General features: G+C 41.3%; 1 protein-coding gene across 1 annotated transcript; it reads right to left on the reverse strand.

Moving 5' to 3' along the window:
- Positions 1-246: 246 nt before the first annotated feature.
- On the reverse strand, positions 247-5394 carry LOC112541991 (uncharacterized). Its single transcript, XM_025173624.2, has 4 exons — positions 5353-5394; positions 4316-4546; positions 1896-2231; positions 247-632 (listed from the first exon to the last, which is right to left on the reverse strand). The coding sequence occupies exons 1-4, from the start codon at positions 5392-5394 to the stop codon at positions 423-425; spliced, it is 819 nt and encodes a 272-aa protein (XP_025029392.2). The 3' UTR covers positions 247-422.
- Between the last annotated feature and the right edge of the window lie 6760 nt (positions 5395-12154).

Consider the following 12154-nt stretch of genomic DNA (forward strand, 5'->3'; position numbering starts at 1 on the left):
CAATTCTATTCTACTAATGTACGCGCATTTTGCGTAGTTGAACTTCATTTGGAATTTCGTGTTTAATATTGGACCGCTTTGAGCTGTCCACTTTAAAACTAGTTCTACCTGCAATACTTCTTTCTCAAAGCATCAATGTGCACACACAATTGGTTTGTTTTTTTTTTTAATTCCATGTCAGTTTATTAACACTGGTGACCGTGACAGGCTCAGGTGGAGGGCTGCTCTAAAAGAGCCTTAAAGGGAAGGGGAATATAACATTCAACAAAGAGGATACCATCAGACCCTTCAACAGCCTAACCAAAACCTGCATTCATTGTGCACACTAGGAAACTGTAAAGAGAAGGGGCAAAGAGATGAGATACATAAACTTCAAGGAGCCATATTCCTCTTGTCTCTGCTGCTTAGAGTCTGCTGCTGTTTCAAGGTTGTTTTTTCCTATTTTTGTAATCCAGGAAAACCTTCTTGAAAACAAAATACAGCAAAGTGGCAAAGCAGAATATGTGGTGCTTTGTAATAAAATAGAAAGCCAGCTCCCTTACTGTGTAAATAACATGGATAAAGATGAAGCAGAAAAAAAATAGGGCATACTGGTTCTGGGGCTGGAATAATTCATGGAGCTCTCGTCCAATCTGTGAGTGAAAGGAACAAAAAAGAAACAAAGGATCATGGTGAGACTGTTAATAGACCCAAGTCTGAGGCATAATCCAAAGAAAGTGAGCAATGCAATCTTATAAACATCTGTATTTCCCTAATGTATAGCATACTGTACCTGGAGGTTAAACTACATTTGATTTTTTGTCACATTATAAACAAGCATGCCTAGTCTGGCCATTGCTGGATTCTTTCTCTGAATCATCTCTTCCACTGGCTGAAATGTTCAAGACCACAAGGATGCCAAAATAGTTGACCCAAAGGTAGTTATTGTCCTCCTCAAAACCTCCCCTATGCGCCTTTTGCTTTGCAGGAAGAAGCAACCTAGAAATACTTTGACTAAACTAAATAAAAATAATGTACTGCATCATAACAGCATCTCATATGATCAGACATTGATTGTGATACTATTTCCTCACTTTCATCTGCTATGTCTGCCTCTTTTACTTCCTCCCCTTTAAAACTATCTTTGTACCCTGTGCCCTTTAGAAGGATGCACATCTCTGTTTGCCTTCTCCAAATTGCAGGCAGTAACTTTAATAGCCATAAAATTTGTATAGCTCTGAGTCAGATAGCCTTGGGATTTTGGCATCTCAGCCATTCCCCTTCGTTGTCTTTGCAGTCAGTCCAGGTCATGTCCAAGAAAAAGTACAGAGGAGTGAGTGACAGCCCTCCTCAGTAGAAGGCAATCTTCTACTGTTCTTTCCAAACTAGGCCAAAGCAATAGCAATTGCAGCATCTACCAAAGAGGAATCTCCATGGGAACATTGAGATGGACCCCTTCCAAAATCAGAAAACACCAGCCAAGCTCCCCTTTTCTTGGTTTTCAAGGCCGCTTCTTTCTGAAAGTTCATGCAAAGATTTTTTGAGGTTACCTCTCTATGATAAACTTGAACTGCCTTGATTGTCATTCACTCTTCCTGGGAAATTGCAGAATTCTTTACAACAGCCTTCCCCAAGCTGGTGGCCTCCAGTTGTGATGGCTTCGGTACATTTGGAGGGCACTAGGTTGAGGTAGGCTGCATTAAAGAAAGATCTATCATTATTAAGATAATAAACAGTGACCACACCGATTTGTAAACATAGATTTTAGTATGCTGGAACTAAGCTGTTGAAGGTTTTTATAGCTCAATACCAGCAACTTAACAATGGTCAGGAGGCTATAGATGAGCCAGTTCAGAACCTGGTTTCTATTTTTATCAAAAGGGTTTCTTATTTGTCTGCAATGCCTTCCCACTTACTGATTGAGAGGGAACCTTTTGGCGTAGCTGTTCCATTTTTTCTTCATGCTGACGTCGCTTTTCATTATCTTCATGCCTATATCTTAGCCTAATCATTGCACCATCCAATCTCATCTTCTCCAAGTCAAGATCAGCGGCTGTGATCTGCCTACTGTTCAGATGACCCATTCCTTCCAAACTGCTGGCCTCCCCTATCCTGGAGTATACTTCTGGTGGCATAGCATTGCCCCCTCTTTGCGTGGTGATTGCCACCTGCTCTGCTTGACTCTTATTGTCTAAGGTCTCTGTCATGTCATCAGGAAAGTAGGAAGAGCCTGGAGTCTCCCTTGCAGCATCCTGAAATGGAAACGTATGGCATAAGTCCTTATGTTTCAGCTATAGCATTCAGCCATAAAAACCAAAGAAAGGACCTGCTGGTTTAGGTCATGGCCAGTTTCATCCATGTTTTCTTTTTCTCATTAGCTGACCAAATGGCTCTGTCAAAAGTACAGGCATGATCTTGTTCCTGCTGGTACCTCCAGCAGCTGGGATACATGGAGCTTTCCAGGAATAGTGAGTTGAATTCTGCCAACTGGAATCAAAGAGGAAGTTTACTTCAAAACACTTTTTTATTCCACTGCTCTGAGAAGCAGGTGAGGTCATCTTGTATTGAATGAATGTTAAGATTCTTCTGCTGTGCTTTGCTGGTCTTAAAAAAACCCAGCTAGCAATAGCACATAGTTGATGTATTGCCTAATCTATTTTTAAAGATGTATCTATTATTAATTACTGTGGGACTAAATCCCAGCTACTGGGATCTGAAAAGTATTTCTTTATAAAAGGAAAAAATACAGGAAAGAAATAATTCAACATCTTTTTTGTGGATTTTTATTGTGTTTATGAATTTATGGTACCGTTGTGCATCTTCATTTGATAGTATGACTCACCCTGTTCAGTGAGGACTTCTATAAGGAAAGGCACATACAGCCAGTTTTATGCATTTTCATGGCCATGAAGGCTAACCCTACTCCCTGTCATCAGTGGCCCCAGCACCAAAGGACATTATGCTTATTCAGAAATAAGTGTGGAGCATCTTGGCTGTTTCAGGTCCTATTTTATGTTAAGGAACAGGATGCAATATAAGAACCCTTCTCACACTTGGTGAAGGTAGGCTAGTGAAGAAGGTGGAAAGTGCAAAGGAAGAACTGCCAGCAGGTATGGTCTTGTTCCCCTCTCCACATGTATAAGGAATGCAGACCAAATCACTAAAGCACTTCCCAGATGAAGTCTTTCTGCTCAGAGATGTCATTGTTCTGTTCCCTGGGGTAAAAGAAATGCTACCCTGGGGCAGGAGGGTCATTATGAAAGGGCAACCCAATGATTATAGAGACCTGGCTGAGAAAGGAGAAGGCAGTTGAACTCTCTCAGTGATGCAGCAAGCCAGGCTGGAGGGCAGGAAGGCAGTGTGGATGTTGTCTATAAGAAGTCCATCTCAATGACCAAAAGCTCTGTCCAGGAGAAGCTGCTAATGAATCCACACTATGTCAAGGTAAAGAGGGCTGGAGCCCAGAAGCCATTTCCAGGCATTTTGTTGAATAGCCTCCCTCTGGAACTTGGGCTGGCATCTGCCCTGTTAGCATTTCAGACACTGGCTGAAGCAGACATTTTCCAGAGACCATTTAGGGAATAACTAAATAACTGGATAAATAACTGGGTTTTTTTTAAACTGCTTTGAGTTTTATTATTGTTTATATATGATTATATTATTCATGTTTTTATTTTTGTTGTATACCTAGGAGTTATGTTGTACAAAATTAATTGATTAACTGAATCTGACATTTTTCCTATTTTGAGTCCCTGTTGCTGGGACACTGTAAGGATACTATTTGAGCACTGTCCACCCTTCTACATAACAGCCTCTCTTCTTGAGCTGGCTGGGGTGATTTCTGCCATGACACCTGTCTGCATTAAACTTCTTGTCATTGGGGGATTTCATCATCCATGCTAAGGCTGCGCAACCAGGAGTAGCTTAGGATTTCTTGTCTACCCCATGCAGCAGGGCACATGCTGGAAGAGGTATTCTGTTCAGCCACCATTTTTGCATTTTGATCTTTTAATCACCATTCTGTCTTTCTCATACCAAAGTTAGGGGATGGATGCCAGATAAGGTACTCCCTGGAGGCTAAGTGGTAGTAGTGGAAACTACCAAGCCACTACTTCAAGCAGGAAATGGGAGAATGGTATGAAGACCCAGAGAACCTCTGGAACAAAAGTTTGAGATCTTCTGCCATCCATCCATCTTGTGGGCCTCAGCATCACTGCAAATATGTTACTCTTTTATCACCTACCAGAAGAGGTGACTCATTACCTAATGGTAGGGCCAGAAAAAAGGGCAAAATGAAGACTTCCCTCCTTCACCTACCACATTCTTTCTCACTTACCGTCTTTTCCTTATGCTTTTTGGAATCTTTAATTGGGGTTATCTGCACAGCAAACTCAATTCCTGCCTGCATGTCCTTGAATTCTACATTGCCTCCTTGATAAGAATATTCAGATCCTTCCAGATTGCTAGTATGATCCAGATCTGCTTGAATCTCCTTGTCTGTGTGGTGCACGGACTCTGTCTCAAAGTTGGAGAAATCGGAAGATGAATGGGGTTCTCTGGATGTTTCCTGAGACAGATCAGAAATGGGGAGGACTTCTATATAAGCTAAAATAATAGCAGATGTAAGTCTCCTGCAGGAATGGAAAACATGTGGTCCTCCTACCTCCCTCTTCATTGTCCTGCTGGCTGAAACTTCCGAGAGGTATAGTTCAGACACATCTGGAAACCACAGATTCTGTACTCTGCTTTATAGGAACAATCCTGGAATGTGTTGTAATTGCCAAAGGGGGTGTAACAAAGTCATTAAGAAATCTTTCTCCAATTGTCTCTCCCCCCACCCCAGACTTGTTAAGACATGATCCCAGCCAGCATGGCCAAGAGACCGTTAACAGGAGTTGTTGTCAAACTACAGCTATTGAACATTGGGAGAGGTTGCTTTAATTTCTGGCTTAGTGAGTTATTTCAAAAAATATTGAGTGTTTTTTTTTAAACAAGTCAGCTAAAGATATTTACAATAAGAATAGAACATAGTCATGAAGGCAACAATAAAAGTTGTAGAAATGAATTTGCAAAGCTGAGATGAGCATAGTGAGGGGGAGAGTATTATGATTCAGCCAAGAGAAGTTCTCATATCCAGTATTTCTGCCAGCTTCCTAGATGGCCTCTTTTCAGGGTCAGAAATCCAAACTTGGGAATGTCCCCCAAAGAGGCACGGCAGTCGGATACTAGTTCCTCCCAGGCTTCAATTAAATAAATTCATACCAGCTCATCAATTGATCTCAAATTATTCCAGCCCACTGCTAATCTTATTCCTCCCCCTTCTTCCCACTCAACTACAAAAAAGAAAGACCTAAAAAGAAGAGCAGGAAATACCATCCCTTCTTTTAGCCAGTTGTCAGCAGGGCCTTTGGCCATGCCAGAGTGCTCTGTCAGAACTCTCCAACCCACGCACATTGTAGACCCACGATTTCAATAAGTGGTCGGTGTAACCTTCTCACCAATCTGAATAGGATATAAAAGTGTTCAACCCCTGCCTGCCTTGAGTTTATGTCAAATCTGCAAATGGGTGTTATTTGTGTAATATAGTGTCTCTTCTGTTTTCTTTAATGATTTGAAATGCTCTTTTTTTACAAGCTTTAACCCATAACCTACTAGAATGTCTTACCATTGCAGATCTATTCCCAGCAAGAAATGTACATCAGTCTCCGATTTTAAAGCAAAAGCCTCTATAGCCCCATTTGCCCCATCTAGAAGACCTGAAAGCCGTTGCCCCAGTTTAATGCATGCACACACACACACACACTCTCTCAAACTCAGGCCCAGATCTTCTCCTGAACTGCCACGGCAGTGATGTCAAAAAAGTTCCACATTGTGATGACATAATTTTCTGGTTACCACAACAGATAAGATGAAGTGTTGCTAAGGGATGAAGTATGGATTCCAGTCAATTTGCTCACATCTCACTGAAGGAGTCTTTTATATTATGTTAAAGTAGAACTAGAAATGTTATGAGGAATCAATGACATGGCCCACTCAATGATGTATTTTAACTCATTGTAATGGTAGTAGAATTCAGTTACTTTCTTCCACAATCCAGTTGAGGGGTGGGAAAAGGAAATTTTCCAGACATAAACATACTGTTCTCTAAATTACAATGATATTTATTTGCTATAGTGTTTTTAAATTAATGCTTTGTACTTACTGCTACCCCTTCATGGATCACTGCCTTGTCGTGGCGAAGGGGTTTGCGTAACTCAGTGAAGCCATGAGCTATACCGTGCAGGGCCACCCAAAATGGACAGGTCATGACAGAGAGTTCTGACAAAATGTGGTCCACTGGAGAAGGAAATGGCAACCCACTCCAGTATCCTTGCCAAGAAAACCCCATGGACAATGTTAAAAGGCTAAAAGAGATGACGCCGGAAGATGAGCCCCTCAGGTCGGAAGGTGTCCAATATGCTACTGGGGAAGAGCGGAGGGCAATTCCAAGTAGCTCCAGAAAGAGTGAAGCGGCTGGGCCAAAGCCGAAAGGACGTTCAGCTGTGGATGTATCTGGAAGCGAAAAGAAGGTCTGATGCTGTAAAGAACAATATTGTATAGGTACCTGGAATGTAAGATCTATGAACCAAGGCAAGCTGGATGTGGTCACACATGAGATGACATGATTGAACATCAACATCTCGGGAATCAGCGAATTGAAATGGACGGGAATGGGTGAATTTAATTCGGGTGACCATTATATCTACTACTGTGGGCAAGATACCCTTAGAAGAAATGGAGTTGCACTCATAGTCAATAAGAGAGTGGGAAAGGCAGTAATGGGGTACAACCTCAAAAACGACAGAATGATCTCAGTGCGTATCCAAGGCAAACCATTCAACATCACAGTAATCCAAGTCTATGCCCCAACCACTGATGCCGAAGAAGCTGAAGTTGACCGGTTCTATGAAGACCTACAACACCTTCTAGAACTAGCACCAAAACAAGATGTCCTTTTCATCATAGAGGATTGGAATGCTAAAGTAGGAAGTCAAGGAGTAATCAGAATAACAGGCAAGTTTGGCCTTGGAGTACAAAATGAAGCAGGGCAAAGGCTAATAGAGTTCTGTCAAGAGAACAAGCTAGTCATAGCAAACACTCTTTTCCAACAACACAAGAGACGACTGTACACATGGACATCACCAGATGGTCAATACCGAAACCAGATTGATTACATACTTTGCAGCCAAAGATGGAGAAGCTCTATACAGACAGCAATAACAAGACCAGGAGCTGACTGTGGCTCAGATCATGAGCTTCTTACTGCAAAATTTAGGCTTAAATTGAAGAATGTAGGGAAAACCACTAGACCACTCAGGTATGACTTAGATCATATTCCTTGTAAGTACACAGTGAAGGTGATGAATAGATTTAGAGGATTAGATTTGGTAGACAGAGTGCCTGAAGAACTATGGACGGAGGTCTGTAACATTGTACAGGAGGCAGCAACTAAAACCATCCCAAAGAAAAAGAAATGCAAGAAAGCAAAGTGGCTGTCTGATGAGGCTTTACAAATAGCTGTGGAAAGAAGGAATGTGAAAAGCAAGGGTGAAAGGGAAAGATATAAGCAACTGAATGCAGATTTCCAGAGAATAGCAAGGAGAGATAAGAAGGCCTTCTTAAATGAACAATGCAAAGAAATCGAGGAAAACAATAGAATGGGGAAGACTAGAGATCTCTACAAGAAAATTGGAGATATGAAAGGAACGTTTAGTGCAAAGATGGGCATGATAAAGGACAAAAAAGGCAGGGACCTAACAGAAGCAGAAGAGATTAAGAAGAGGTGGCAAGAATACACAGAAGAACTATACAAGAAAGATCTTAATGTCCCTGATGTCCATGCTGTTGTGGTCACTGACCTTGAGCCAGACATCCTAGAGAGTGAAGTCAAGTGGGCCTTAGGAAGCATTGCTAACAACAAAGCTAGTGGAGATGACAGTATTCCAGCTGAGTTATTTAAAATACTAAAAGACGATGGTGTTAAAGTGCTGCACTCAATATGCCAGCAAGTTTGGAAAATGAACAGTGGCCACGGGATTAGAAAAAGTCAGTTTACATTCCAATTCCAAAGAAGGGCAATGCCAAAGAATGCTCAAACTATCGCACAATTGCACTCATTTCACATGCTAGCAAGCTTATGCTCAAAATCCTACAAGCTAGGCTTCAGCAGTACGTGAACCGAGAACTACCGGATGTACAAGCTGGGTTTTGAAGAGGCAGAGGAACTAGAGATCAAATCACCAACATTCACTGGATCATGGAGAAAGCACAAGAATTCCAGAAAAATATCTACTTCTGCTTCATTGACTATGCAAAAGCCTTTGATTGTGTGGATCACAACAAACTGTGGCAAATTCTTAAAGAGATGGGAGTACCAGACCACCTTACCTGTCTCCTGAGAAATCTGTATGCGGGCCAAGAAGCAACAGTTAGAACCGTTCATAGAACAACCGATTGGTTCAAAATAGGGAAAGGTGTACGACAAGGCTGTATACTGTCACCCTGCTTATTTAACCTATATGCAGAGTACATCATGAGAAATGCCAGGCTGGAAGAATCACAAGCTGGAATTAAGATTGCAGGGAGAATCATCAATAACCTAAGATATGCAGACAATACCACCCTAATGGCAGAAAGTGAAGAAGAACTAAAGAGCCTCTTGATGAGGGTGAAAGAGGAGAGTGCGAAAGCTGGCTTGAAACTCAACATTAAAAAAACTAAGATCATGGCATCTGGACCCATCAATTCCTGGCAAATAGAAGGGGTAGAAATGGAAGCAGTAACAGACTTCATTTATTTGGGCTCCAAGATCACCGCAGACGGAGACTGCAGCCATGAAATTAAAAGACACTTGCTCCTTGGGAGGAAAGCTATGGCAAGCCTAGATAGCATATTAAAAAGCAGAGACGTCACCTTGCCGACAAAGATCCGCATAGTCAAAGCTATGGTTTTTCCAGTAGTAATGTATGGCTGTGAGAGCTGGACCATAAAGAAGGCTGAGTGCCGAAGAATTGATGCCTTTGAACTGTGGTGCTGGAGAAGACTCTTAAGAGTCCCCTGGACTGCTAGGAGGTCAAACCAGTCAATCTTAAAGGAAATCAACCCTGATTGCTCATTGGAAGGATTGATAATGAAGCTCAAGCTCAGATACTTTGGTCACCTAATGTGAAGAGAGATCTCTTTGGAGAAGACCCTGATGCTGGGAAAGATTGAAGGCAAAAGGAGAAGAGGATGGCAGAGGATGAGATGGTTAGATAGCATCACTGAAGCAATGAGCATGAAACTGAGCAAACTCAGGGAGGCAGTGAAGGACAGGAAGGCCTGGCGCAATATGGTTCATGGGGTCACGAAGAGTCGGACACGACTTAACGACTAAACAACAACTTACAGCTAATATACTATATAGTGGCCTAAGCTTAACAAACTATAGAAACATTTCTATACAGGCTTTTCTATATGGAACTTTATGAATAGTTCCTTACCTGTCTTATTTCTTCCTTCCCTGATTCACGCAGGTATTCTTATCACAAATGTGATATCTTCATTCCCTTAGACAGTTTCGGCATTTTCATTTCTCAGGCTTGCTTCTGAGCCTAGAGAAAAGAACAGAAAGAGAGCAAATAAATCTTTCTTGAGCCTGGAATTCCAGCACCCTTGTCCAGTTGTCCTCACTTAGATCTCATCTATCTTTTCCAATTGTTGCAGTCTTTTCCACCAGACAGTTCTCTCTGCAGACAACTAAGTAAATGACCCACAGCTGCAGATTCCTCCTCCAGCTGTGCATGGATTTAGCATGTCCAACCCACACAGCACACAAACAACACCAGCAATGTCCAACAAGCACCATTAACCTCCTTACTGCTGAACATTTCTGCCCTTATATTTGCCTCAAAGGGCAGACATGCCAGCTTTCAGATGTCTATGTGATAGTTTGTGTGGTGTTGGAAAGAAAAAAAACCCCTTTAATCTTGAAACCATTTTGTAACATCCGTATCCATCACATCATCTCATCACCCATTTCAACCAATTCATTTATGTGCTAGCCTTTCACAACTTGGTGTCCTCTGGATGTCTTGGACTATACCTCCCAGAAAAGGAGGATTTAGATTAGGAATTCTGGGAGTTGTTCTCCCAAGATATCTGGAAGATACCAGGTTGTGGAAGGCTGTTTTGTCCACTCAGGATGACATGAGGCAGAGCGTTTTTTTTTCTTCTTTTTTACAACCTCTGTCCTTGGCACCAGTCTCTCCATCCAATCTTCTTCAGTAGTCACATCCTATTTGGCATTCCCAGTGGGACTGCACTTCCAACCAGCAACCTTTTTTCTGAAGAGGACCTCATTTCCTTGTTGAAGGCGTCAGGCCAGTAGCAAATGGGGCTCAGGTCAGCAATGGGCTAGGCCAGAGCCAAAAATATATTAAGCATTAGGTTGCAGAAATATGTTCTACACCTTCTGGGGAGTGGCTGAAACTTTGAAGAACTGTCATGAAGTGGGTGCTCATTAACAGCAACATAAAAAGCCTTCCTAATTTTTTTTCCATAGGAAAAAGATAGACTGTGCGCATGTAAACTAGGGGCTATTCCTGGTAAACAGAGTTGGAACGTGTGTGAATTCTCCCAATGTAAGGGAGAATTGTACATGAAATCCCATAATGTCCATGAACTTTGACACTTTATGTATTCATGTAATCTTAATAAGTAATCTTAATAAGAAACATTCGGTCACATATTTTGCTATGTTTAACATGGTTTACTGAGTGCACCCCAATGGGCTGGATTAATAGATCATATTCAGCCAAATTCAAACCACAGTACCAATAGAAGAGAGTATATGTAGCTCAGGGTTGAACTGTGGAGTCCCTTACATTCAGTGCATATCACTGAAGATGTTACCTAGCCGGGTAATGAAACGTTTGCAAGAAAACAACCAAGCTCAGAGAACCCCAAGGACTCAAGCCACAGTATTGTGGTTGCACCTATACCAGGTTACAGGATTTAAAAATGGTGTAAATCAAATTAACTAAACTGCTACCAGGATGGCTAACTGATCTGCATTTTTAATGGGATAAGTTGATTATGCACTTTATTTTTGTTTCATTTTTTCCATCTTAGAAGCTTACCACACCACTGTTACAAAATCCCTCAGTGTATCAGATGCTCTAGAATTCCGAGCAGCAAATAATGTTTTATTATGTTGTATGTTTCTTCAGTTTGTGAATCCAGTCAGTAATATCCCACTTTTATTCATTGAGTCTGAGGGCTGAGAGATAGTAGTTTACCTCAAATAATTGAGCCCATCCTTTTTTTTCTTCTAAATGCCTTTCCAGTTTTTAATGCAAGATTCTATCCAACAGTACCAGCAATATGCTTTCATTTTCTCAAAAGTACTATCATTGACGGTGTGAATGATGATCACAAATTTTATTCTTTGTTTCCATTTATTTCCCTTTTTCCTTCCCTGTAGAAAACAGCACTGTGTTTATACAGTTTAAGGCAAAGTTTCATACTTCTGTGGGTACATGTTTAACTATATTTTAATGTGCATTTTGAAACGTATAGAATCATTTTTTCTTTCTGAATTTCTGTTGTATTATCTACTCTGATGCTAATTCTCTTCTATTTCATAGCTTGGAAAATGAACTTTTCCAGCTTGCAATGTATGGGAATATGATGTCATTTTCTCACAAAAATTCTTTAGAGCTGGTATGCCTACAGCTGCCACAGCGTGTCCTAGTGCAGTAGCTGGGAAACAGTGTTTCTCACTTATGTCCCACGTGCAAGACACATGGGATATGCCATTGCCAGGAGAATTAGCATCCATCTTAAATGGCAGAGTGCCTTGGGGAAATAACATTGCTATGTCTGAACCGCAGACATCATGAAGGGAGGGAGGAGACTTAAAAGCCATCAGTGACATTTTTTTTTATTATTGCCGGTGTCAGACTACATAAGCAGGGAAACAGCATGCAGGTGATTTTGTACACATTTCACTTTTCGAAAGCTAGATCTGACATTTAGACCTGCTGCATTCTTACCAGGGGAGTGAAGTCAACAAATATTGCCCCTTGGATCAGAGCCTTTCTAAGCTACTATCCTCTGCCATGACATCAGTTTCCAGCTGCTAGCTTCTTATTAC

Source organism: Python bivittatus, unplaced genomic scaffold (assembly GCF_059951505.1).
Source record: "Python bivittatus isolate LINGU-HERP-01145 unplaced genomic scaffold, Pbiv_v1 ctg000020_np1212, whole genome shotgun sequence".
In the NCBI taxonomy this organism is placed as follows: domain Eukaryota; kingdom Metazoa; phylum Chordata; class Lepidosauria; order Squamata; family Pythonidae; genus Python; species Python bivittatus.